General features: G+C 49.4%; 10 protein-coding genes across 10 annotated transcripts; 6 read left to right on the forward strand and 4 right to left on the reverse strand.

Moving 5' to 3' along the window:
• Positions 1–289: 289 nt before the first annotated feature.
• Positions 290–960, reverse strand: FSUBG_7220 (benzodiazapine receptor; the record flags this gene model as incomplete). The annotated part of the gene is made up of 3 exons (XM_036685503.1): positions 290–647; positions 698–785; positions 849–960. The coding sequence occupies 3 exons, from the start codon at positions 958–960 to the stop codon at positions 290–292; spliced, it is 558 nt and encodes a 185-aa protein (XP_036537230.1).
• Positions 961–1,749: 789 nt separating this feature from the next.
• FSUBG_7221 (cell division control 6) lies at positions 1,750–3,619 on the forward strand (the record flags this gene model as incomplete). The annotated part of the gene is made up of 2 exons (XM_036685504.1): positions 1,750–1,798; positions 1,857–3,619. The coding sequence occupies 2 exons, from the start codon at positions 1,750–1,752 to the stop codon at positions 3,617–3,619; spliced, it is 1,812 nt and encodes a 603-aa protein (XP_036537231.1).
• Positions 3,620–5,446: 1,827 nt separating this feature from the next.
• Positions 5,447–8,045, forward strand: FSUBG_7222 (pH-response regulator palF RIM8; the record flags this gene model as incomplete). Its single annotated transcript, XM_036685505.1, has 3 exons — positions 5,447–6,055; positions 6,108–6,199; positions 6,287–8,045. 3 exons carry the CDS (start codon positions 5,447–5,449, stop codon positions 8,043–8,045), a joined length of 2,460 nt encoding a protein of 819 aa, XP_036537232.1.
• A 678-nt stretch (positions 8,046–8,723) lies between these two features.
• Positions 8,724–9,506, reverse strand: FSUBG_7223 (molecular chaperone; the record flags this gene model as incomplete). Its single annotated transcript, XM_036685506.1, has 1 exon — positions 8,724–9,506. One exon carries the CDS (start codon positions 9,504–9,506, stop codon positions 8,724–8,726), a length of 783 nt encoding a protein of 260 aa, XP_036537233.1.
• A 752-nt stretch (positions 9,507–10,258) lies between these two features.
• FSUBG_7224 (L-lactate dehydrogenase (cytochrome)) lies at positions 10,259–11,923 on the forward strand (the record flags this gene model as incomplete). Its single annotated transcript, XM_036685507.1, has 4 exons — positions 10,259–10,286; positions 10,356–11,633; positions 11,692–11,765; positions 11,837–11,923. 4 exons carry the CDS (start codon positions 10,259–10,261, stop codon positions 11,921–11,923), a joined length of 1,467 nt encoding a protein of 488 aa, XP_036537234.1.
• Positions 11,924–14,238: 2,315 nt separating this feature from the next.
• On the forward strand, positions 14,239–15,380 carry FSUBG_7225 (uncharacterized protein; the record flags this gene model as incomplete). The annotated part of the gene is made up of 3 exons (XM_036685508.1): positions 14,239–14,384; positions 14,444–14,996; positions 15,048–15,380. The coding sequence occupies 3 exons, from the start codon at positions 14,239–14,241 to the stop codon at positions 15,378–15,380; spliced, it is 1,032 nt and encodes a 343-aa protein (XP_036537235.1).
• A 311-nt stretch (positions 15,381–15,691) lies between these two features.
• Positions 15,692–16,591, reverse strand: FSUBG_7226 (uncharacterized protein; the record flags this gene model as incomplete). The annotated part of the gene is made up of 3 exons (XM_036685509.1): positions 15,692–16,302; positions 16,382–16,448; positions 16,511–16,591. The coding sequence occupies 3 exons, from the start codon at positions 16,589–16,591 to the stop codon at positions 15,692–15,694; spliced, it is 759 nt and encodes a 252-aa protein (XP_036537236.1).
• Positions 16,592–16,996: 405 nt separating this feature from the next.
• FSUBG_7227 (pre-mRNA-processing ATP-dependent RNA helicase PRP5) lies at positions 16,997–20,743 on the forward strand (the record flags this gene model as incomplete). The annotated part of the gene is made up of 1 exon (XM_036685510.1): positions 16,997–20,743. The coding sequence occupies one exon, from the start codon at positions 16,997–16,999 to the stop codon at positions 20,741–20,743; it is 3,747 nt and encodes a 1,248-aa protein (XP_036537237.1).
• Positions 20,744–21,169: 426 nt separating this feature from the next.
• On the reverse strand, positions 21,170–21,602 carry FSUBG_7228 (uncharacterized protein; the record flags this gene model as incomplete). The annotated part of the gene is made up of 2 exons (XM_036685511.1): positions 21,170–21,328; positions 21,399–21,602. The coding sequence occupies 2 exons, from the start codon at positions 21,600–21,602 to the stop codon at positions 21,170–21,172; spliced, it is 363 nt and encodes a 120-aa protein (XP_036537238.1).
• A 2,367-nt stretch (positions 21,603–23,969) lies between these two features.
• Positions 23,970–25,982, forward strand: FSUBG_7229 (metalloregulatory protein; the record flags this gene model as incomplete). The annotated part of the gene is made up of 3 exons (XM_036685512.1): positions 23,970–25,494; positions 25,560–25,706; positions 25,756–25,982. The coding sequence occupies 3 exons, from the start codon at positions 23,970–23,972 to the stop codon at positions 25,980–25,982; spliced, it is 1,899 nt and encodes a 632-aa protein (XP_036537239.1).
• Between the last annotated feature and the right edge of the window lie 259 nt (positions 25,983–26,241).

Consider the following 26,241-nt stretch of genomic DNA (forward strand, 5'->3'; position numbering starts at 1 on the left):
TGATATATGTGATAGATCGAGTTTCATTATTAATTGGAGAGGAAATTTTATCTACGGATAGCAGCGACTGGTCAAAGCATCTTTGGCGTTCAATTTTTGGTTTGATATGATATCGATATCTATCTGTTCATCTTGGGGTCGAAAGAAGATAGCAAGGACGATACTTTTGATTTCAGGGGATAGAGCGAGTTTGGCTTTGAAACAAGACAAACGCAACAACATGTACCAGTCCATGTTTATAGACAGATACGCGTGACTTATGCAGAACTGCATTCATCATAAGCTGTGCTTACTTGGCCTTTGCTTCCTTGGTCTTCAAGTCCCAGTTGTTCAAATGACCAATGGTAGTGCATAGATACGTCGCAAAGCTGAGCCATCCGAGGTAGGGAACTTGACTCCACGCAGCAACAGAATCAATGGAACTGTAGAGGTAAGTGAGGTAACCGTTGACGCCGAGCAGGGTCACAATGTCAACCGACGCCTCAATTGGTCGATACAAGCCAAAGAAGAGGGGGGTCCAAATTAGGTTGAGGCCGAGTTGAATTGAGTACAGAGTCATTGCACGTCGAGTGTTTGCGATAGTCTCAGGGCTGGAGAAGGGAGAAAGACCAATGTCGGCAACTCGGTAGGCGGCATAACCCATGAGACTGAGAAGGGTTAGTTATGAACATCAATGACTCAGCCTGGCGATCCTCACCCGTATAGGACAGTCCAGACAGGGCCAAACAGCCATGGCGGAGGTTGAACCGAAGGTTTCTTGAGAGCAAGATAGGTCTTTTGAGTCTCTAAAACCAGACAATGAGTCAGTCAATAGTGATCGATTGATATAGATGTTAAGGTCAACTCACGAGTGGCACTGAAGCCAACGGCTGTCCCAAGGCCAATGGGCAGCAAGACTGATAGGGCGGGCTTCAGGAAGACCGTGTCGGGCAGTGTGAGCGCTGGAATATATGTAGTCATGATGAGCACTTTACTGTTGACGACCTTGTTGGAAATAGATGAGAGATGAGCAGAGAATGTTACATCTAGAGGTATCACAGTTGCATGATAATGTCAAACGACTGAAGGGCAATGACGTAATCCATTTTTGGGGGAGGATATCCAATGCCGAGGCCCGGAGTTGTCAGATCATTAACTAGGTGTATAGTGGGCTGACAGATCCGAAACTCAGATGCAGAGCATATTACGGCTCCATCACGATCGAATTAAATGCCATGAATCTACTCCATACGGAGTACGGAGTATACAGAGTAGAACTGTCAATGCTACTCGGTAGCGAACTGGCTACTCAAACGAGACAAGGGGAAATTTCTTACGGCTCGTCTCTAAGCAACGAATGGTACGAACGTACCTAGTAGGTACTAGTGAGCTAATTATCAAAGTAGCTGGGCCAATGAGCAGCCGCAAATCTCAGGGGCCTGGTCTTGATTTACGCGTGGTAGTTGATGCATTGTGGCTGACTTAACCGCGTCTCAGTGCACTGACCACATGTTTAATTGATCGTGGTCCGCAGGTCGCGTTTCTACGCGACTTCAACACGTCTTGTGCCATATCGTGGCGCGAAGCGCCCTGAGGACCCAAATGGGGCTCCATTCTTATTGTTCGACGCAGGACAACCTGTAGCTGCTTTCGGCAAGCACTCCTCTTGCAACTTCCAGACCTTCACAACCCTATACCACTGATTATTGGAAAGTGCTCTCGGTTTACAGCTCTGCATATCTACATAAGTTGGAAGGAACCATTCTAGTCATGGCTCGAGTAACACTAGGAAAGAGAGCCCGCGGCATTGATGAAACTGGTGAGTCTCCTCTGGCGGAAGGAACAAGAGCTTCTCTTTACTAATATTATGATTAAAGATATGCCCTGCCCGGTGGCTACTCCTACGAAACGAAGTCGCCGCCTTGCAAAGACTGTTTCATACAACGACGAGAACCAAGATCCTGCATATTCTCCCTTCGACGATAATGAAGAAAACGACATATTGGCTGAGCTCCCTGCTCGGAACCGAAAGTCTCCCTCACAAGCCTCCACAAAGCAGAATCCTGTTACACCTTCAACACCCCGACATCGAGATGCACTTTCGGTGCCTCCTACTACGCCTCGGCATGCTGTAATGTCGGCAGGCAAACTCTTCAAGCGACTAACACCACAAACACCACTCTCACCAAGCACCATCCAAACCATTTACCATTCAGCACGACAATTGTTTGCCCGTGGAACTGAGCCTGGCCAACTTATAGGCCGAGATGCAGAACGAAATCAGTTAATGGAATTCGTCGGACGATGCTCTTCGCCTACCCCCAACGGTTGCCTTTATGTGAGCGGTCCACCAGGCACGGGCAAAAGTGCCATGATTACCGAGATAAGTCGACAGTTTGCCAACTACAAAGGTGTAATGTCCGCATATGTCAACTGCATGAGTGTCAAATCTTCTAAGGATCTCTACACCACACTTCTCGGCGCGCTTGGCCAAGGTTTCGACTCTTCCGAGGCAGATGCGATTTCGAGCTTGCAGGCCATGTTCGTGCCCAAGACACGGTCGGCAACCGTCTATCTTGTGACATTAGATGAGATCGACCATATCTTGACGATGGACCTGGAAAGTCTGTATCGCTTGTTTGAGTGGTCGCTACAAAAGAACTCATGCCTCATTCTTGTCGGTATTGCCAACGCCCTGGACTTGACTGATCGTTTCCTTCCTCGACTCAAGGCCAAGAACCTGAAGCCTGATCTCCTGCCATTCCTGCCCTATACCGCAACCCAGGTCAAGAATATTATCACCATGAGACTCAGGTCCCTGATGCCGGCTGATGGAAAGGAGGGTCACGTGCCGTTCATTCACCCTGCTGCTATTGAACTCTGCTCCCGCAAGGTTTCGAGTCAGACTGGGGATCTTCGCAAAGCCTTTGAGATCTGTCGCCGTGCACTTGACTTGATCGAGACCGAAACGCGTCAGAAGTGCGAGGAAGAAGCGAGGGAAGAACTTCTACAGATGACCCCTTCGAAACGACCTCTCGGGGAAAACATCAACGGCGCATCCGGTGGCTCCAAGACCGTGTTTCAATTAATGGCGAATTCTTTGAAGGCTCTTACAGCAGAAACTGCGCCACGGGCATCGATTGGACACCTCAACAAAATCACAGCAGCAGCTTTCAGCAACGGAACCACCCAACGACTCAAGGCCCTTAACCTCCAGCAGAAGGCAGCACTCTGTGCCTTGATAGCTTATGAGAAACGAACTCGAGCTGCCGCTAAGATGACCAACAATGGCGGCACGCCTTCCAAGAAGAAGTTTTTGGCACCAACTATCAAGACTTTATTCGATGCTTACTGTCAGCTCTGTACCCGCGATTCGGTTCTGCACCCTTTATCGAGTTCTGAATTCCGCGAGGTTGCCGGTAGTCTCGAAACATTGGGGTTGGTCAACGCATCCGATGGAAAGAACGGAAGCCTTGCCGCACCACAAACACCCAGCAAGCGAGGTCGCAAGACTCTTGCCGCAAGTGGAGATGAGCGAAGAATCACGAGCTGTGTTGCAGAAAAAGAGATCGAATCTGTCGCCGACGGCGCTGGCGCAGGCATCCTAAAAAGTATTTTGAGTGGAGAAGCATTGGATTAGACTACGGACAGGTATCATGGCATAGCACTGAATGGCGTTTTTGGCTTGAGTTATTAACGATGGGTTTTCATCATCATTGTCTTGTATCGTACTGGGCCCAGCGGTAACATGGGTCTGGACGGGCTTCCAGAACTCTTTGGATGGATAATGATACCATGTACATATGTAATTATAGTTAGTCTGAGATTTGTTTGAGTTGAGTTGCAGCATAACGTTAGAGTTGATCAGGGTGGACGAACGGACTACCTAGAAAGTCAACAAGGCATGATAACATAGAACAAAAGAACATATTAGAAACCACCTCATTGCAATGGTTGAGTGCCATGGCTCCTTGTCAAACAAGCTACTTCGTAGCTTCCTATGTATACACGCGAAAATCTCCGTAGCAGAGTTGATAACAGCCGAGAACCCTGTCTGTCTACCTAGCCAGATGCTATATATCCTTGCAATATTTTGAAGATATCATAAGCACATATTGCAACCTAGAATTCGCGGTCTCACTCCACGACAAGGTTCCACTAAGGAACGTATCTGTCGCGTCATGACCAGTAATGGCGGCTGCACCGGCTCCATCCGCGCCGCATGTTAGACTAATCCTATGGATGTGGTTGGCAAGGAACACGGCACAAGGTAAAGGTAGGTAGTTTTCGCGTCCATTCTGTAGGATGGCATTAAAACTGACAACCGGGGACTAGCCAGATACTCAGATATAGTAAAAGCACAGGGCAACGGTAGTCCAGCTGTGACTACCTATGGCAGCTTAGACGACAAAATGCGCTGAGCTGGCCGCTTGAAGTAGTCGCCAGACCTGTCAACTTTTTATCATCCATGACCCAGGTATTTGGCAGGATATGTGAGCCAAGCTCGTCGAGACTTTAACCAAGCTTTTCTTGGCGGTGCGATGTTCTACAAAGCCTTGGCATCTGCAGGCTGACAATCTGGGTAGGGCAGATTCGAGATGCCGTACATGACTGTACTATTATGAAAGATCGAGTCATGTGCCCAGTCAACAAAAGGTTCATTTTCAATCGGCGGATGTGTTTTGCATTGAAGATTTCATAGTTCATTCAATCGGCAAATATATTTTCACCCTTACCATGCCCACTTTGCATATTCGCCGCGCCTGAAAATGGTTATACTCTTATCCCAACATGCTCCAGCCGCATCTCCATCTTGCTCGACACCGTTCGGGAGGCGCTAGGGACCACTAAAGGGACCCCTGCAGCCGCTAGGAAGGTACCCTTCCAATTGGCTCTTCCACCCCCTCCCGTCCATCCCGCGATTGTAAACCTTCTACTATCATGTTGGCTTGCAGGTACTAAGGCAGTGCTAGTTAGTGCCTACCTTACCTAGTACCTAGATACTGAGTAAGGTATCGTCCGTCGCTTCTACTTGCTGCTGCTACCGCCGCCATCCATCTCCGCCTCCACGACCCAATACTCGTCATTCGCTCACTCTGGTCACATTTTCTGCCTCTGCTCATCTATAGTGTATAGTATTTGTATTTCTGATTGGGTTTATTGTTATTCATATTCTCGGCCGATTTCTTGGATGTCGATCTCGCACCCTCTTGTACCCCTCCTGCAGGCTTAGAACACGCAGCCGCAACCGCCGCCGACGCGCCCACAGATTGAAAAGCCTCTGCTTCAACGTTCGTACCCGCTGCATACATATAATTCAACGGCTTCCCGATAAGACTTAAAAAACAACCCAGAGCAAGAGGCTGCGAGCTCTCGCTCCAAGGATTGCGACGTCGGTTTCTGAGCTCGACGTCGCTCTCGACCTCGGATCCTGGTTCCTCTTATGCCTTTGGCACCACGTCTGGGAATGGGCCGCCGGTCGAGATCTTCTCCCTCGCTCTCCAATCCCACAGGAGCTCCTGGTCCTGCGAACTCTAACGTTCCAAATACGCCTACGAACCTCGAGATATCTTCTCCCGCTGAGCCTGCTGGCTCGGCGACCTCTGCCGCCCGGCGGGCTCCCTCCCCCACCGCATCTACCACCTCTTCTACGCGCCCAAGATTTCTTTCGCGACTGAGCCTCCCTCTCTCACTCCCTTTGCGCAATCGGAATCGCAATATCACCGACTTTCATATTCGTGCTGAGGAACCACACCGTCGATACAGTGCTGGCGACAATGTCCGTGGTGCTGTCGTCATAGTCGTCGTAAAACCTGTTCGCATTACTCATTTAACCGTTTCGCTACACGGATATGTCCGTGTCCTAAAGGATCCGACTTCGGTCGCAAAGGCGCAAGGAAGCATCGTGCTACCGCAGAATGGGGACTCGGCGCGCCCACGATATCACGGCAATGGTCTCGCAAGCCTTTTTCAAGATGAGCAGGTATTAAGCGGCGAGGGGAGGTTGGAACCTGGCAGATATGAGTTTGGGTTCGACCTACTGTTTCCTGACAAAGGGCTTCCAAGCAGTATTGACGTAGGTTTGCTGCTTGCCTCAACAATTCCCTTATCACTAATTTACTTTGCAGTTCGAGCGAGGGACCGTTTCATACATGGTAACTGCTACGCTGACTCGGCCAACATCGATTGCCCCAACATCATCATGCGAGCGAAAAGTTATGTTAGTAGAGAATGTGGATGTTGGACTGCTGCCCATCCCTCGGCCGCGCACCATCTTCTTAGAACCGATATCGAAACGAAATCGTAGGAGAAAGTCCATGGTGATGGACAAATCAGCTGCAGCTCCTTCCGACATCAACGAATTCAATTCGGAGCAAGATCCATTAGAAACACCAACGGAAGACCTTCGTGAGCAGGTGACAAATCCGAGAAGTCCAATACAAAGCGATATGCGAAGCGAAATCAGCGGCGAAAGTGGTGTCAGCAACAGCACAAGCTTGAGTAGGCCGGAAGCCGCGCTGTCCCAGGTCGGGACACTCACATCGGCTAAGCAACAAGCAGTTGATAAAAAGACGATTACCGCGACAGTCGAGCTGCTGAAGGGCGGTTGCTTGCCGGGTGATGCCGTCTCCGTGCGGGTCACGGTTCAACATACTAAACGGGTGAAGAGTATGACTGGTGTGATTGTAACACTCCTCAGACAAGGCAAAATCGACAGCAACCCACCGAGTGCTTTGTTTGACGAGAGTTTAAGCCGTGACGATGTAGCTCGCATTGATAAGGAGGATGTGTTTCCGCGATCTCGTACCGGTTTGGGTGGTCTTTCGTTGACATCTTCGAGTTCTACAAGCATATTCCGTAAGGATCTTGACCAGAACATAGCACCGCTAATCATCGACCCTAACACCATGCAAACGTCGGTCACGGTGACCGTTAAGCTACCTGACGACTCCTTTCCGACAATAAAAGGTGTACCTGGAGAGATGATCAGCTTCAAGTATGTGGTTGAGGTAGTTGTTGACCTCGGCGGGAGACTGTCAAATCAAATGCAAACTGGCCCAACCAGATTCGGACCTTACGGCCATGGAAGTGCAGACAATCATACATATGGGCCAAGAAGAGGTGCCAATATTGCAGACACTTCTCAGATGCGCCACGAAAAGGGCGTTATCGCGGTGTCGATGGAAACAGTCGTTGGCACAACTGATTCATCTCGCGGGAAGAAAAAGTCGAGAGCTTCGCCCACTTCACGAAGCGTACAGATTCTTGAAAGCGATGAAGAAGAGGTGATGGGCCAAGAACCAAACTATGCCGACGATCCTCCCTTGGAGCCATACTCGAACAGCACGCCACTCTCGCCTGGGGGTTATTTTCCATCCCAGGTCAATGGGAGCCGACTTTCGACGATCCCTTCTCATCCCCCACAGCCATATTCTCAAGTGGTCCCGGTGCAACACCCGTCGCTCCGGCCTCGAGACGTTGCTGGGTCAAATTCTGACGGCCCTGTTCCCTCTCCAGCCGCGCCTTCATACATCCCACCTCCTGAAATACTTAACCAGAACAATCTTTCTGAGAAGCAGAGGATTAGGCAAGCAGAAACACGACTTCTACCAAGTCGACCGCTGGAAGCGGGCCCATCGACAAGTCACGATGGCGAAGATATATACGATGCAGACGATACGTTCCGAGTTCCTGAGCTCGGTGGTGGCTTTGTTCCAAATGATCTCAACGCTCCAAGTGCCCCCGATGCGGGACCTTCGGCCCCTCTAGAAGACGATGTCGACTTGCCAACAGTGCTTCTCCCAGGGGTTGTTGAAGACAAACAGGAACTCGAACGTCAACGGCTTTTGAACGAAGCCAGTGCACCGCCAGACGTTCCGGAGGATATGCTACGACGAGCAGACGAAGGCCCACCGAGTGAGGTGGAAGCTGATGCGGAAGCGAGCGCACCAAGCGCCCCAGTTGTGGACAATTATGATGATTTTCCAGGTTACGGATCTAGTGCGGGACCTTCTGGGACTTCAAGGCATGTCGACGGAGAGCAACTACCAGCCTACCAAAGATAAGCTAGTGTACGCGGAGGCGTATGTATTGCATAGGTGTATGAGTGTATGGGATATGATGGGTATACTATATAATTTTGCCGGCGCATAAGTGGGAACCCTTAACGTTTGGATATATGATGAAAGTCAAATCATGACCAAGTTGTTACTATCTGTACCAACAAATAACAATAATCACTATTGAGGATGAAGATTAGCATTGAGCTAAAGTTATTTCTTGTTTGAACTTCCGGTCATTGATTCCAGTAAGAAATCGCGATCTATCATCTCACTAAACACCTCAGAGAGGTATTCAACAATGATATACAAAGATCATAAGTACCGTGAACTCCGTCCCAGACAACTCGCCCTCGAGATCATGGGTCATCTCGAGGTTGCCGGGCAAGGAAAACGCCTGGATCCCTGTATCACGCTGTATATCTCCGATCTAAGATTAATGAAAAGCAATCCACTGCCTAGTCGTTGCAAAGAGCTTACTTGAAACATAACTCCAAGAGAAAGCTCCAGGTGTAAATCCGCTCCCATTGTAAGATTCTATCGCCAATTGAAACCATGCAAGTATCTTCAAAGCAGTGCTCATGATATATGGGACAGGTTTAGTCACATACTTATCTTATCATAAGGTGTCAAGAAGCTGGGTGGTACCCAAGCAATACCACCATGACTTTTCGTTTCTGTCTATTAATGCTGTAGCACAACGTGATGGCCCTTCTCCCAGTTATCCAAACTTTCCTCGATATTGACCCAATAGCGCAGACGCACAGCCTCATGTTTCGCAGCTTCGATATCATCATGCTGAAACGCGCGCTCGAGGATCTGTTCGCTCTCCGCAATCCGTGCGTCGTTCGCAGCACGAGGTTCGTCTAGATCCTCTTCGTGCTCTGCATCTTCAATCTCCTCGCGTGCCTCAAGCACAAGCATTAATAGTTCTGGCTCTTCTACCTTGAGGGTCTCATCATTGGCGACGTCAACGCCTCGAAGAGAGAGTAGATATTGTGCTCGAAGAAGAGGGTTAGAAAGCGTCTTATAAGCGTCATTTATGCGTGCTGACATGGCCTCGGCACGAGCTTTGTCCTGAGCAGGATGCATATCCGGATGAGCCCGAGCTTGCAGACGGAGAAACTCACGGCGCAAAGCGCGAGTATCGATAGGAAAGTGTCCTGCCGGGGGAGGACCATCGGGAAGCGTCTCGGGGAACAGGTCATAGTGTGTCAAGGGCGGTGCACTGGACGAGGCCGGTTCTTGCTCGGGCTGCGCGGCACTAGATACGGTGCAGGCATGAGCTCTGTTCGCAGCTGGGCCCCGAACCGCCGCTGCGAGAGCTACATGATGTCGTGTGGGCGTCGTTGGGACAGATGGTCGATGCGATGGCACAAGAGTTGTAGCTCGGCGAGCTCGGAGTTGACACCGGACACAAAGCCGAGAAACATCGCGCACGGCGGGAGAAGAAACAGAGAGTCGCATACTTTAGGGCATACAGGAACAAAGGTATAGAGAAAGAGGGTATGTGGGAATGCACTGAAGTAAATATCCGAGACGGGAAATTTCACTGATAAAAAATAAGATGGTCGTTCCGGGCAAGTAAGTATAGCTTTAGAAGGCGCTTTTCCGATGGATGTCGTAATAAATCGTTAGCGCAAAATTGACCTCATCGGTTGTGGCGCATGTAACCCGATTTGTGGCGTTGGGTTGTCATGATGGCTCTCAGCCTCAGTCTCAGGGCTTTGTCCTTTACCTAGCGGGGCTCTTATCGTGAAACCAGTGTGTCAGGGGCCCTATCATAAGTCCTTGCCCATGTGGTTCCATAGTTTTTCGGCCAAGGTCGCCGGCCATGATCGGGATCCAGTCCGACCCAATGGCGGATAACGTAATTGTACGCAGGCGTGTAATGCGCGCCATGATGAGACTGAAGAATGAATATCTCCATGTAAATTGAATCGTTTCTCACGAAGGCTTCCTTGTGATACCAAGGCAGCCCATTTGTTTCTCTTGGGCATTTAGTCACATTTTCGTTTCTATTGCATTGTCATAACATCCAATTTACCTCACACAAATCACCCCCAAGGAAACCCCCAATTCTGAGAACCCAATTGGAGGCGGGACAGTATCTGCCGAGTCTGTAGATCAGTCAAACTGGCCTCGACGTTTTAATAGACCGTTTCGCGCCACCTCTTTCCTCCTGCAACTCAATTGACTCAACTCTGCACATATACAGCATGGCCAAGATTTTCGACGCGGCTGAAGGTATGAACAGCATCGATTGGAGCTTAACATTGTTTACAGAAGGCGCAATAACTGACATACTCGCGATAGTGGCCAAACACAACACCCCGGAGAGTTGCTGGGTCATTCTCTATGGCAAAGTCTACGATGTGACTGAGTTTCTTCCATCGCACCCCGGCGGTAAGAAGATCATCCTGAAGCTCGCGGGAACGGATGCCACCGATGAATATGATCCCGTTCACCCACCGGGAACCCTCGAGGACAACCTGAAGCCTGAGAATATCCTCGGTGAAGTGAATCCCGAAACACTCACTGACTCCCAAACGACCGGCAAAAACACCACCACACTATCCCGAGATACCCAGCCGCCACCAATGGCATCACTCATGAATCTTGATGAGATCGAGGAGGAGGCTACCAAGCGCATTTCGAAAAAGGCTTGGGCATACTACTTCTCGGCCTCTGACGATCTATTTTCAAAAACATACAACAATCATGTCTATAAAAATATACTCCTTAGGCCACGCGTATTTGTTGATTGTACAGCTTGCGACCTTTCAACCACATTGATTGGCAACAGAGTCGGGCTACCAATATTTGTCGCCCCTGCTGCTATGGCCCGCCTAGCTCATCCCGATGGAGAACAAGGCATCGCCAAGGCATGCTCTCGATTCGGGGCCATGCAGATTGTGTCGAACAACGCGTCGATGACTCCTGAGCAAATCATTGAGGGTGCACAGCCAGGTCAGACCTTTGGTTGGCAACTCTATGTCCAGAACCAGCGAGAGAAAAGCGAGGCGATGCTCAAGCGCATCAACTCTATGCGAGAGTACTACAAATTTGTCTGCTTGACCCTTGATGCGCCTGTTCCTGGGAAACGCGAGCTGGATGAGAAGCAAAACTTTGATTACTCTGAACCCAGCCCTGCCAGTGGTGAGAGCAAGCCCGGTGCTGGAGGTGTTGGTCAACAGCTATTTTTTGGCACAGCGGCCGACTTGACTTGGAAGACAACTCTCCCCTGGCTAGCTGCCCATACAGATCTACCCGTCGTTCTCAAGGGTCTGCAAACTCATGAGGATGCTTATCTCGCAGCAAAGTATGCTCCTCAAGTAAAGGCCATCATCTTATCAAATCATGGCGGTCGTGCTCTCGATACAGCCCCTCCAGCTATACACACACTTCTCGAAATCCGCAAATACTGCCCTGAGGTTCTGAGCAAGGTCCAAATATGGATCGATGGAGGCATTAAGCGAGGAACAGATGTTGTGAAAGCATTGTGTCTGGGGGCCAGCGGTGTCGGTATTGGACGAGGTGCTCTTTTTGGACTTGGCGCTGGTGGCCAAGCCGGCGTCGAGAGAACACTCGAGAGTAAGCTGAGCCTGTGATTTTGAGAATGCCCGAACCCCGGCTAACACATGCAAAACAGTCCTCGAGGCAGAGACAGCAACATGTATGCGATTACTCGGAGCCAAGAATATCTCGGAGCTCGGACCTAAATTCGTAAGATTTCTCCATCTTTTCCCCAGACTCCGGTCCCCATGGTTGGCGATCTCGACTAACTCGCTTGGCAGGTCAATGCTCGACAGGTGGAACGAGATATCTACGATGGAGATTCAGGGCTGGACCGTCAGGGCTTGTGGACAAAGTCGAAGCTGTAAAGTATGAAGCAGCAGGAGGCGATATCTTCATATGCCAGATGCAGCCTCGGCTTGATTACCAGATCTCGTTTAGTCTCCACTTCAAGTACCAGGGAGCCCTGTTTGCCTAAACGAAGCGGCAACGGCGGGAGCTCTCGGGGAAAGCGGCTTTGGTGATGTGGTGGTCTGGCCAACACCGTTGCCTCTGGGTAACATCGCGGAATAGGGGAAAAGTGAGGCATCATAAACTCTCTAATGAAATCCTTCAAAGCTTTTCCGCATAATGAGTTTCAGTGAGAAAATTGGGATATTTTTACTGCAAGGAGATATTTTACGACAGTAGTTTAAGATAAAAATGCTCAAGTTTTGATTCACTACAGAGTATGTATGTATTACTGTCTAACCCTGCAGGGGGGTCGTGATCCGCTTCGGAGGTAAAAGCAATAAGATCTGAAAGCTAAAATTGAGTAATGGAGGGGAAATGAGGAGAATGATACGATACTGTACAAAGGGCTGGCCGTAATTGTTGGCTGTGCCGAGGAGGCATCATGCGGCGCAGTTGGAATTGGTTTTAAGGGTTGCCTGGCGATGCATCAACGCCCAAGTATCAAACCAGAGTTTGTTAGGTGTTTCGGGATGAACATGCCATGGGACAACGCAGTTCTCTGCAGAGACAAGTACCGATCAGTTCTCTGTCATTCAATTTATCTTGCCCTGTAGTCACGGCGGAAATAATAAGTAGATTCCACAATGGCAAACCAGAAGTAATTTGTGGCGACAATGCAGGGACAAGGGCCATCAAATCAAATCACACCCTTGACTTAGAAAACTTGGAAACCAACCATACCATGAGAGGATGCCCGGCCGAGATGGTGTGTCACAGCCGGCCTTTCCAGAGGGCACATGGATAACTGAGCTGAACCCCTCTGCGCCGCTTGCTTGTCTTGGAGCCACTCCCAAGCTCAGGTGCCGCTTTCTAATGTGGCATGTCGTGTCATTCATGCCAATCAGAATAAATTGGTTGGTTGTCATGACAAGCCACTGAACAACTTTAAATATTTGGTGCAATGAAGGAAGGGGGTGTTACGACCGTCAATGATGATTGATGAGTTTCCGTTAGTTAAGACGAACATTCCAACGTTCTGTTCAACCCAGTTGGGCTTAGTCTGCTTGCTGCTTGATATTGATCCTCGAATTGTGAAAAGAGGGCGGCACAGGCTTCTTGTTTCGTGATTCGTCAGTTTTAATTAACAACCTCAATTCTATGTACTGTGTATGGCTGTCGCGTGCAAAGTTCTCTTTTCTTCGTTCAGCACATTCTTTTCGTAGATTTTTATCATACCTTATGAGCTCATCTTCCAGTTGGCATGGTGTCCCATCGTGGAAGCACAGAGTATGAAAAAGACGACTGCGTTTGATGATTCCTCAACGTCAACGACCCTCTGCCACATAAATCATTAGCCAATTAGGGACGGCTCAGCAAGACTTGTTAATAAAAAGTGATTTATACAAACCTTGCCACCAGAGGGTCAAAATGCTGTTTTTCAAGCGGCGGCAGGGTTTAAGGAGGCTTCGATTTTTATCCAATGTGTTGTATCATGTGCCATGTCAAATCGGCCCAGTTATGCCCATGCTTTGCCCATGCTTTGCCCTCAAATCTGAGGGGTCCTTTCACAAACAAGCTTTGTTAAACTATGGAAAGAGAGCAAGGTTGTCTGCGCGATCCGCGATCCTGCGTGTATGTATGCAGCAAAAGATGGAGGGCGTGCCGGGCATCGTCCGCAGTTTGGCGACGTCGGACAATAGACATGGAAACCCCATATACATGTGGTGCTTCTAGGAGATTCACAAGCTGCCGAGGAACAAAGGATATAACGGACTAGGAGCCTACGAAGAAGGAGGGCTTGACCAGGGTCTTTTCCTCGAAGGAAGCATTTCCTATCCACCCCCAACCCATGCGGGGCAAACCTGGGGAATAGCGCCGTGTCGCTCATCGGACACTTGCCTCATTGGGCAGGCAATGCCCGGGTACAGATGCAAAGGGACTCGGATCATGGCGATCTAGTCCCGCCAAGGTTGAAGGCTGCATAGATTATTTGTGGGTGTCGTTACTTCCTTCTTGTTTCGCCGCAAGGTTTGCAGATTGGCAGTTCGACCGAGTAGGTAAACCCTGGTGGAAATACTTAATTCAGCCATTGTTCCCTCCCGCTCGCCTTTTGGTGCAGTTGAAGATTGACTTGTTCTTCTTCACTTCCACGACGTCGGACCTGTCCTGTCTTGTTACAACACCCCTTTCACACCACTAATTATCCTTTCTTTCCTATAATCAGGTCAACATGTCGGAAAAGAACGAGGTCACCCAGACCGAGAATGGGACTGTCCCCAGGTCCAAGAAGCGAACTTGTGCCAGACACTGCAAACGCTTCTGGTGGGTTTATCTCATTATTCTGTGTATCATTGTTGTCATCGTGGTTCCCGTGATGTAAGTTGCAAGCCGCTACTCCTTCAAGCGTCCATTGCAGAACTGACTTTACCCCTTAGAATTCTTGTCGCTGTCCCGAAGATTGCACAGAGTAAAATCAACGAAGCCAAGTTGGAAATCCAATCCGTTCGAATCCTTAACGCCGAGAGTGACGCTTATCTCATGGAAATCGATTCTTCTATCACCACCGATGGCAAGATCCATGCCAATGTTGATCCTTTTGAGGCTGATATGTATCTCGAGGATTGGCCAGCACATGTAGCGTTTGCTACCGTGAAGATGCCAGAGACCAACAGCAACAAACACCAGGTCGTCAATGTCAGCCAGCAGGTCACAATCACTGACATGGAGGAGTTCACTCGTTTCAACGTCTGGTTCCACAACAACGAGACAGTCCGTGTCACCGTGTTCGGAAAGACGAAAGTGAAGCCAAGCGGTCTAACGCGCAAGTACGGCGTCACCTTCAAGAAGACATTGGAGCTGAAGGGTCTCAACCATTTCGCTGGCACTAAAGTCACCGACGGCCACATCGGTTTTGGTAGTGGTAAAGACGCACCGAACTTCAACGGCACTACCACAATTCCGAACGCTTCCGTGTTCACACTAGATAATGTAAGCTATCATTCACCGTCTATGCATTTGCCAAACTAATCATGACTTCAGGGCAACGTCACCTTCACAAATTTTGTTGGAGATATTGAAGTCGGCACCCTGACGATTCCAAACTTGATGCTCAAGCCTGGTGACAACGTCGTAAACATCACCGCCAGCATGAACCAGAGTATTATACTCAACGCCGTCCAGCAAGAGCCCTACTGCAAAACAGGCATCCTCCCCTTCAAGTTACTGGGCAAGTCGGTCGTCAACCATGGTCAAAACCTTACATATTTCGCCGCAGCACTGGCGAGTTCAAATCAAACAGTTGAAATCGACATTGGTGCCATTTTGAAGAAGGACCTCGAATATGAGGTAAAGTGCGAGAGCAAGAGTGATTAATTGCATTATTCATTGGTATTTGGGCTGCATGCCATTTGTGCATGGAAGCAACGAAGGGTCATGAATTATGCAATTCTGGTGGCGATGGATGATGCAGGCCGTCGGGTCGATTAATGTAAAGCTACCAGGAGGTGGTAGTTCGGCCAAAGGCGCGGGCGGTTATAATGATACCTTTGGTTAGAGTCATCCAGTATGTAACAGGTCTCTGAATGAAAACTTCCGGCTTTCCATCTCGTGAGTGTGATCTTGGTCATGTTCCTTGGTAAAGAGCTATCGCTGCGATCATGTGTTGTAACCTGGCACCTTCATCCTTAGTTCCAACTACTTTTCCGTTTCTCGCCTCTTAAAAGCCCACTTCTCGCTGTTGCATCCTGGCCTGCCAATGTTGACGATGGGACAAATTCAACGGTCGTCCTGGTACCAGTGGTCTTCTCTGCTTCTTTCTCCTTCAACAATTTGTCGTGGCTCTTCCGTAGCTTCTCCTTGAACGCCCATTCTGGAAACGCCGCAGGATTCCACAAGTCTGTAGCCAATGTAGTTGAATACTGACTGTGCTCATCGACTTCGACAAATCTCATCAGTTTATCCATCAAACTGGGGTTTTTGAGTGCAGTTGACTGCTCCAGTTTGGCATTGAAGTGTGTTCCCTTCTTCTTGAGCTCAAGGAATTTCTCGAATTTCTCGTTTGTGCCAGGCGGTGGTGATCCTGGGGGCGATGGTGGAATGTTTAGGTTAGGTGCTGATGGTAACGTCAAGTCACGAAGAAGAGCACGATTGCTCGAGTATGGTGAAGCAGGTCTAGATGCTGGATCTTGATCATCCACAACAGCTCCTTCCATGGGTGGTAGGAGAGGTCCCAAGGGCGCAGCATTTTGTTGAATCGGTGCGATGGGAACATCTTCCAGACTCTTATACTCAGAAGCTACATAGTAGCAAGGTCAGAGATAGCTTGAAACAGAATCAGGCGTATGGAGAGTACGAATGATGAGGTCCTTCCTTACCCGATGTATTGACTTTCTTCGTTACTTCTCGATCATGCTGTTTGTTAGCTGTAGTGTTTACTTCTTGCTGGTCATAATTAGACAAAGTTGTTGCTATATGGTGGAGAATATTCATGGGATATTTCTTACCTTAATCTGAGATAGAGAAGATTCCGCCTCTTGTATTTCTTCCTCATCATCGCTACTTGCATATGCGACGAGGCCGGCCATACTGTCATTTGAACTTTGAGATGTTGGAGATGAGACTGATACAATCCATCAACATGAAACCGAGTGTAGCTTGACCTAGAATCCGTTTGGGATTAGCGCGGCTCCTCTGTGTGGGTCTTTTGTTGGATAAAGCCCGGATAATGAACCCCAGACTCAACCCATCAGCCTTCCAAGAAGCTAAAGTTTCATTCTCACATCAACACAACGGCCTTCTATATCCATCCAGAGACAAACTGCGGCGCCTAATTACTCCGACAAGGCGCTTGAGAGAAGCTTACGAGCGTGTCACGTTGTGCCGCGAATATACGCTCACGCGCTTGTGGCGCATTGCTTAGGCTTCGGTCTTCCGTTTCAAAGTACTACTCACCAACGAAGTGTCCTGCTGAGCCTGCGAGACCACCAATAATGGCTCGGCCGAGAGACTCGCGCTCACCAAGTCCTGCAGGCAGCACCCACAGTTCTCGCCGTCGCCGCAATGATGATCGTCGAGCTAGGGATCGGCGCAACGATGGACGGGACCATCGGCGACGTAGCAGATCACGCAGTCCAGATGTGAGAAGGCAACCAACTAACTATGGCCGGTTTTGTTCTGACGATCTTATTCATGAACAGCCCAGAAACCGCGACCGCGAAAGAGATCGAGACCATGGGCGAGATCGAGATTATTATCGACGGAGAGACCGCTCTATAGACCGGCGCGACGACAATTATTACCGAGGTGGACGACGAGACCACCGCGAAAGAGATCGGAGGAGATCCCGAGAACGCTACGATGATCGCAATCGATCACCCGATAGGCGACATAACCACAGCCGAGAAGGTGATCGGAATGTGAGAAGGCGAGACGACTCCCGCAACCGCACCCCTGGGCGCCGTGAGGGTACGGCTGACTCCCTTACTCGCAGCATTCGTGAAGACGGCAGAACACATAAGACCTCACTTGGCAGCAGTGGGAAACCCGATACTGAGGAGGTTCGATTGCAGTCTCTCTTTCATGAAAGTATTGCTAATGGATGTCGATTGCAGGCTCCCAAGGCAGATTCTGGACAGCCGGAGGTCGACAAGAAGGCTGAAAGATTAGCCAAACTTGAGGCATGGAAGAAGAAGAAAGAGAATGCCAGCCAGAAACAAAAAGAAGTAAACCCGAGCCAGACAAGGAACCTCTTGGCTGAAATGGACAAGAAAGCAAGTGGGACATCCTCAAAAACAGTCTCTCCATCAGTTTCTGTGACTGCTTCGCCGGCTGCAACACCGACTGTTTCTTCACCTGTCGTCCCATACTCTGGCAAGTTTGACCCCAAGGCCATCGCAAAGAAATCGGCAGCTTCCCGGACACACGAAGGCGTAAAACCAACCTTGGGCTCTCTAGGAGGGCAGCCTGAAAAGCTCCCGGCCCCCGCTAATCCCACAGTGCCTGTAAAACCGTCTACCAGCGGTAGGTTCTCATCCTCGGTTCCTCCCTCAAGCTCAACTGACCAACCTATCTTAGCATCAGCTCTCCCTGCGAATCGAACAAAAGCTAGTGGGTTTGGGTTTGTGAAGAACAACACAGAAACTGACAAGCTCCCCACTAAACGGAAGCTTGATTTGGATGAAGAAGACACTACTAAACGAAAACTTACTAAGCTTCCTGCCCTGCCCATCGAAGCTGATGACACTCCATATGCTGATCAGGATGATGATGAATCTGATGGGGACAACTTCGCGGAGACTGAAGAGGAGGCCGCCGCCGCTGCTCGTGCAGCTCACGAGAGACGGTTGCAGGCAGAGAACCAAATGGATACGGGTGAGGAAGAGTCAAAGACGACCGAAACCCAGATCAATGGAGATACGATGTCAAACAACATCGCCGCTGAACACAACACCACCACACATATGGAAGTTGATGAGGAGGAAGATGACGTTGATCCACTGGATGCATTCATGGCTGATCTCAGGCAGACAGACGTGAAACAGCCAGCTAGGACATCCAAGGCGCAAAAGGTTCAGGAGCCGGAGGCTTACTTCAGCGACGATGAATATGATTTCAACAAGAAGGATACAGGTGACGCAAATGCCTTGCTAGCTATGACTGCGAAGCGAAAGAAGAAAGACATTCCGGCGATTGATTACAGCAAGATCGAAATTGAACCTATTCGCAAAAACTTCTGGGTCGAGCCAGCTGAACTCAGCCAACTCACAGAGGCCGAGGTAGTTGATCTTCGCTTAGAACTCGACGGCATCAAGGTCAACGGAAAGGATGTTCCCAAGCCTGTCCAGAAATGGGCGCAATGTGGTCTGACGCGACAAACACTCGACGTCATTGATAACTTGGGCTTTGAGAAACCTACCCCCATCCAGATGCAGGCTCTTCCTGCTCTCATGTCGGGCCGCGATGTCATCGGTGTGGCGAAGACTGGTTCGGGAAAGACAATGGCTTTCTTGCTTCCCATGTTCCGGCACATCAAGGACCAGCCTCCACTGAAAGATATAGATGGGCCTATCGGATTGATCATGACTCCAACACGGGAACTTGCAGTCCAGATTCATCGAGACTGTAAACCTTTTCTCAAGATGATGGGTCTTCGATCTGTCTGTGCTTACGGTGGAGCGCCCATCCGAGATCAGATTGCTGAACTCAAGCGTGGCGCGGAGATCATTGTGTGTACACCTGGTCGAATGATCGATCTTCTAGCTGCGAACCAAGGGCGGGTCACTAATCTCAAGCGAGTTACATATGTTGTTCTTGATGAAGCCGATCGAATGTTCGACATGGGTTTCGAGCCTCAGGTCATGAAGATCTTCGCAAATATGCGACCCGACAGGCAGACTATCCTCTTCTCGGCTACGATGCCTCGCATCATCGACTCGCTGACCAAGAAGGTACTTAATAATCCTATCGAAGTTACAGTGGGCGGTCGTAGTGTTGTGGCAAAGGAGATTGATCAGATCGTTGAAGTTCGAGATGAGCCATCCAAGTTCCTGCGTGTTCTCGAACTGCTTGGAGAGCTCTATGACCGTGATGAAGATGCCCGCACCCTCATTTTCGTGGAACGTCAAGAAAAGGCCGACGATCTATTGAAAGAGCTTATGATCAAGGGTTACCCCTGCATGTCCATTCATGGAGGTAAAGATCAGATTGATCGTGATTCTACCATCTCAGACTTCAAGAAGGGTGTAGTGCCTATCTTGATTGCTACTTCAGTGGCAGCTCGTGGTCTTGATGTCAAGCAACTCAAGCTCGTTATTAACTACGACGCACCCAACCACTTGGAGGATTATGTTCATCGTGCTGGCCGAACTGGTCGTGCTGGCAATACTGGTGTCGCTGTCACATTCGTCACGCCAGAGCAGGAGAACTGCTCTGTCGGCATTGCCAAGGCTCTTGAACAGAGTGGGCAGCCGGTGCCAGAAAGGCTCGACGAAATGAGGAAAGCTCATCGCGAAAAGGTCAAGTCTGGCAAGGCCAAGGACACATCTGGCTTTGGCGGCAAGGGTCTTGATCGTCTTGACCAGGAACGAGAGGCTGCCCGTCTCCGCGAGCGCAAGACCCACAAGGCCGAGGGTGAGGAGGAGGAGGTCAAAGAAGATAAGAAGGAAGAGGAGGACGATAAGGCAGAGAAGGCTCTCAGTGCGATCCGCGCAGCAGCGTCAGGCGTTCAAGCCCGCGAGTCAGCAAAGGCTGAAGGCGCAGGAGTTGAGTCTACTCAACAGGCAACTGTTACTGCTGGAGTAAAAGACAAGACCAAAGACCCGCTCGACAAGGTTAGTTCAGCCGTGTCCGCCATCAACAGCCGCCTCGGAAAGGCTGGCCAACTTCGTGCTGGTCAGCCCATCGACAACAAGGGCCCAGATGCTGGTGCGTTCCATGCCACATTGGAAATCAACGATTTCCCTCAAAAGGCCAGATGGGCTGTCACCAACCGAACCAACGTCGCCAAGATCCTGGAAGCTACAGGTACATCGATCACAACAAAGGGCAACTTTTACCCACCAGGCAAAGAGGTTCCCGCAGGAGCCGAACCAAAACTGTATATTCTCATCGAAGGCGATACCGAGGTTGTTGTTGGATCCGCTCTCAGTGAACTCACGCGCCTATTAAGAGAAGGAACAATAGCTGCTGCAGATGCCGACAGCCGAGCACCAGCCAGTGGACGATACACAATTACCTAGCCATATGAGGTCTTTCGCTGGAAGGATGTCAGCCCACTGCCTTCATTACACTTATATGGACTGGCTCGTTGATGAATGGCGTTGCAGAGGCTACGTGGAAGTTTGAAGAAGAAGATGTATACAATAGGAGTTAATCATGGCGTCACATGCCTACTTCGGTGGAAAGCTCTAGGGGAACATTGGTTAACGCTGAGTCAACCGAGTTTTTGAACTTGTAACGTTTCCGAGATAAAACGTCTATAATATTGCTTGAAAATACTCTAAGATAAGAATCCAACCGAACATGAACACAAATCTTGGAACTGCTAGGCGCTATTGAATGATCACAATGTGTAGACGCGCTACCATCTAGTCCGTATTGCCGTGAACCAGCTACTCTGCGGCATCTTCTGACCTGTCTGCTCTTAAGAAGTCAACACTAAATCATCATGCCCAATTTCTTGCTTCGGCTGCTTGATCGGCCTCGCGCGCTCGCAGCTGCTCTTGGCTAGCGTCCTTGAGGGTTTCTGAACGTGTCTGTTTCTTCTGTGCTGCTAGTTGTGTCTGCAACTTTCCACCAGGCTTTAAGGATGCTTTTGCGCGCGCCTGCAATGCTCAGTCAGTCGAGATAACAATAACGACACCATGACAGTCACGCGATAGGGGGCGACCTCACCTCTGCAGCTTCCGCGGCTTTCCTCCGGGCGTCATCCGTATCTCCTGAAGCTTCCGCAGCTGGGCCACTTCCCAAAGTCCTTGGCGGGCCTCCGACCTTTTTCGGAACCGGCGCTGTGCCAGCGGCTGGAGCGGGAGCGGAACCCAAGACTCTGCCGGGTTGCGAGAAAGCCTCTGGCTCTGTCTTTCCGCAGATGTTACCCATGGCTGCCGATGGTGTGGTGCGGTGGATTCAATGTTTTCTGTTTTCTTTTGGGCTATAACACAGGGGACAAAGCAAGGAAAAGACTGGCCGTATGCTGAGATTGCCAGATTGAAGTTTAATGGATTGAATTAGAGCGTTGTGTGGCAGCGAGAGACGTTAGGCTGGAGTTTCTTAATGCCAAGATCGAGGTCAGGAGGGGTTTCCATATAAGGAAATAGGGTAGGAAGCGTTAAGCTTGGTTTGCGATAACCCCAACCGAGTGTCAGTAAATGTCAGTGTATAAAGATAGCTGATGACGATCACTCAGTCGTGGTGAAGTCAGTTACTCCTTGTAGTCAACTCTGCAGTCATGAAGAACTTGCAAAAGATAATCGTGATGGGTTGAGGGATGCAGCGCTGCGCCTCAGGGGCGTGTGAGCAACGTCGAAGTAAGGCAGGCGATCCGAACATCAGCTGTCAGGCCTATTAACTCGAAAGAACACTGTCAGAAGCACACCTCAAGCAGTATATAATAGCCTAAGATAAGCCCTTTAGCTTATTCTCTGATTACGTACCGTTAGTCTTGCTGCGTAGTGCGAGTCGTAACAGTAGGCAAATGCAGTTACCTCAATTTCATCGGCTACGTATCTTTGACAGATAATGATGGTTATCACATTGGGTTTCGAGTGTCTTGCATTGGTATATCTCTGTCTAAAGTCCTCATACCTTCCTACCAAAGTTTGAGTGACGGAGAGCATTCCGGAGTTAAGTGGGTCTATGTCTGTCGCACCCGGAGCGGGGAGTTGCGTTGCCGGGAAGAGTAGACGGAGATGGAATCGATCATTCGTAAAGGCAAGTTCTGTAATTGCTCGCAGCCTGGAAACTACATATAGGTGTCAACTATACCCGTATACGATTGTATCTCAAGTTCTCAAGTGGTTACTCACTACGTACCTATATCAATTCAAAGCCTTTATATCCAGTGCAATGTAGACGCGGGTCAATATGCAGCAGCCTTAACAAGATTTATGCCATTCTCAGTCTGGAAATGTCAGCGCATGTCTGAGTGGCTGGTGTCGATATCAATACATACCTAGGGGAAATAATATAACAAAACGGACAAGCATAGGGTAACTGCCATGAAAACTTGAGTCTATTGCCCCGACTACCTTAAGTGTTCAATCAGTACATGCAGTTCGTATGATAGTAGGCTATACAGTAGAAGTATACAGTCTCTGTTATTAACATATATAGCTACCACTTATTGGTGGGAAATCGTGCAGCTTGGGTATAACTACTTTAACAGACATAGACGTGCAACAACACAAGTTGACACCGAGGAATCAGACCCAATGGTCACAATACCTTAGTTACAACAGTGAACGATCTACGATCAACAAGCCGATCGCAGAAGAGACGTAGCAACAAAGGCAAGACCAAATCACAGCCATCCGGGGATATCACCCGCTGCAAGTCACTGAGCCAGTTGTATGGGCCATATCGTCAGTGCTCTAGTCGGAAAAGTTACCGAGGAACATGCTGGAGCGATGAAGTGGATTAACTGCACATAAAGTACTGTACAGAGACTACCATATCCTACTGATGCAGAAATTGGTATATCATAGTGCAGGCGATCAAGAGACATGAACCCCACGCGGAAGATTCAGTGGTTGACGCGACTTCGAGGCACTGAACCAGTTCGGCTATGGATTTCTAACAAATAACTAAAGGATAATAAATACTGACCGAGGTTGGTATCCCTTGTCCTCAAACCCACCCAGTTCACCAGCTCAACTTTGGTGACTTGTCTTCCAGCTGACAGGACTGGCTGTTTACGGGTAAAGTAGGTAGGGTTGGAAGAAATCGTAAGCCTTTCACTTGCTAAGATATTCCCTCAGGTACTCCGTACATTATTGCTCACTTAGGGTTAAAAACTGTTTCTTAGTTCAGGAAAAATAGAAGCGAACGAATGCCTACAGCCTCCGTGGCCTCGTAGGTACTCAGCAACCATAGATTGCTCCTGTCTTGCTCTCTCAATCCCTCTATCCTCATTGGCTGAGCATAACTGTTCCAGGAAGCTGGTCCCACTAAAACGCACCATGACCCACTGGAGTTCACAAAGTGCTTTAGCGTCTTACCCTGCCCCTCCACCTTCAACCCTTTGAGCCGCCTGGCCATCCGGGTTCTCACTCTCATCGATTGTCTTGGGCCGTTCGCAACATCCCACTAGGGCCGCCGAGGCCTTCACCTTATCCTACTAATGCCGTCGAGGAGCAACTCAATCATAAATTCAACTCAAACCCATCCGCGCGCGAAAGGATAAAAAAGAGAGAAGCAATCGCCGTTATCAAACCGAGCGATTGCTGTTGTGACTCCATATATGCAGTCATGGACCACTCAGCGCCTTTCGCTCATCATCACCAGCAGCAAAACCAGCCAACTTCTTTCGAATCCGAAAAAGTCGACTATGGCTTTGACAGTTTGCTCGGCCACGATATATGCCTGACACATGGTCTCGATTCTCTCGGTACCTGCAACAACACTGAGAACGCTTGTCTCGACCAACGCTGTTTTGACCACTATGGTAAAACTGCTGCCACTAAGACCGCTCTTGACATCGGCCTCGATCTTAAGAACGGTGCTGATACGGCCTCTCAGCGTCATGACCAGGCCAACAACGCCCGTTCCACGAGGGCAAAAAGCCGTACCCAATCAAACATATCCAGTTCTCCTGCAAGAACATTGTCCACTGCGGCAAAGAGAGTCTCAGCGCACCGACAAAAGCGAAGGAGACAGTCTGAGCTGACGCATCAATATCATAACCAACTGGAATACCAGCAGTCATCGCATGTGCATCAAATGCACTCTCCTCATCGCATTCAACAAGATCAGAATCTCCACCATATCGACCCCACAGCCGTCCTTCAGGCCGTCAACGAGAATTTGCAGCACAACTTCAACATGCCACTGTTAGACAGCCAACATACATCGTTTGGAGAATTCCAACACCAGAACCATGCATTTTCAATGCCAAGTCTCTACGATCGTTGGCCACAAGCCGTTGCTCCCTCCTGGGCCAACATGATGGGACAGGCCAACGTCGCTAATTGCATGCCGATGTCATGGACACAACATATGGGATGCAACAACGCCACCTCTGTTGACTGCACTTCTGCGTGCGGCGACGCCAAATGCTGGAGTCAATGTGGCGATGGAGATCATGCGGACTGTTGCTACGATGCTTCTTGTGACGACTTTGACTTCTCCAATGCTGCTTGTTGCTTCGAACCCACTTGTGCTGCCCTCGAGCCATGCCTTGACGCCTCTTGCCAGGAGGCCGCAATCCCCTGCAACGATTCGCATTGCGTGAGCACCACCGTTTCCACCACTCCGGCATCTGTGTCTGTTACAACACCCTCGGCAGAGCCTGAGCCCGTGGTCAAAACACTCATGAGCCCGGTCGAACCAGGCCAGGGTGTTCCTCTGGATATTGACTCCGCGATCGGTCATGACTTTGGCGATTTCTCTCATGAAATCGGACCTAGTTTCATTGATGATCTCAACCAACACGTCGGGAATCTTGCAAGCCGCCCCAATGGCCCTGGGCTGAGCCACAATGGCACCTTTTCTATGCCTTCACAATCCCCCACGCCGAAAACCGAGTTGGCTGAGAAGCAAGAAATAAAAGGGGAACCTGATTTCACCTGCCAATGGCTTTGTGAGGGAGATGGTGTCCTCTGCTCTAAAAGGTTTGCAAGTAATAAAGAACTCCAGGACCACTGTAAGAATGAACATGTCAAGACTCTGCAGAAGGGCGAAAATGGATTTTGCTGCACATGGTACGCTTGTATAAGACCCGGTCCATTCTCACAAAAGAGCAAACTGGAACGACATATGCAGACGCATACCGGATGTGAGTTGTACCATATGATGGAATACCAGGTTCCATTTCGAAGAACGTACTAATTTGTCTGATAGACAAACCAGTCAAATGCGAGATTTGCGGCATAATGCTTTCAGCAAAGCAATCTTTGGAGCAGCACATGCGTACCCACTCGGGAGAGAAACCATGGAAGTGCGAATATCCGGGGTGTGAGGCGCGTTTCAAGCAACAGAGTGCTCGTAGTAAATATGTCAACCCCTGGCTCAATATCAAATGCTAACTTGCTCTTAGCTATGCATTTTCGCACGCATACAGGAGAGAAGCCGTTGAAGTGCGAAATCTGTGGGAAGCGATTTGGTGAATCTTCCAATCTATCAAAGCACCGGCGCACGCACAATGTTCGTGGTAACCACGTTTGTGAGCACTGCGGCAAAGACTTTCATCGACTGGATCAACTTCGTCGGCATCTGCAGACTCATCTGCAAGATGGCGGCCGCAAGACTAGCAAAAGCTCATGAGATGCAGCTCTGAAACTTCCCAGAGTTGAGGATATCTCATTTAAAAGAGAAAAAAAGGAAAGGTGCTGTCGTTTTGGGATTTTGGGATTGGTACTGGTGTTGAAGGTTTTCGCAATTAAGCCGTTTTGAAATTTGTGATGAAAACTGGCGTTCCTGGATCATGTTGCTCCGGACGAGCCACATGATATTTACGAAGGGAGCGGAAGACTCAGATAAAGGTAGATAGATACCCGGTTCCATGATGGATACGAAAAGATCA

This window comes from Fusarium subglutinans, assembly GCF_013396075.1.
Source record: "Fusarium subglutinans strain NRRL 66333 chromosome Unknown NRRL66333_c0000090, whole genome shotgun sequence".
In the NCBI taxonomy this organism is placed as follows: domain Eukaryota; kingdom Fungi; phylum Ascomycota; class Sordariomycetes; order Hypocreales; family Nectriaceae; genus Fusarium; species Fusarium subglutinans.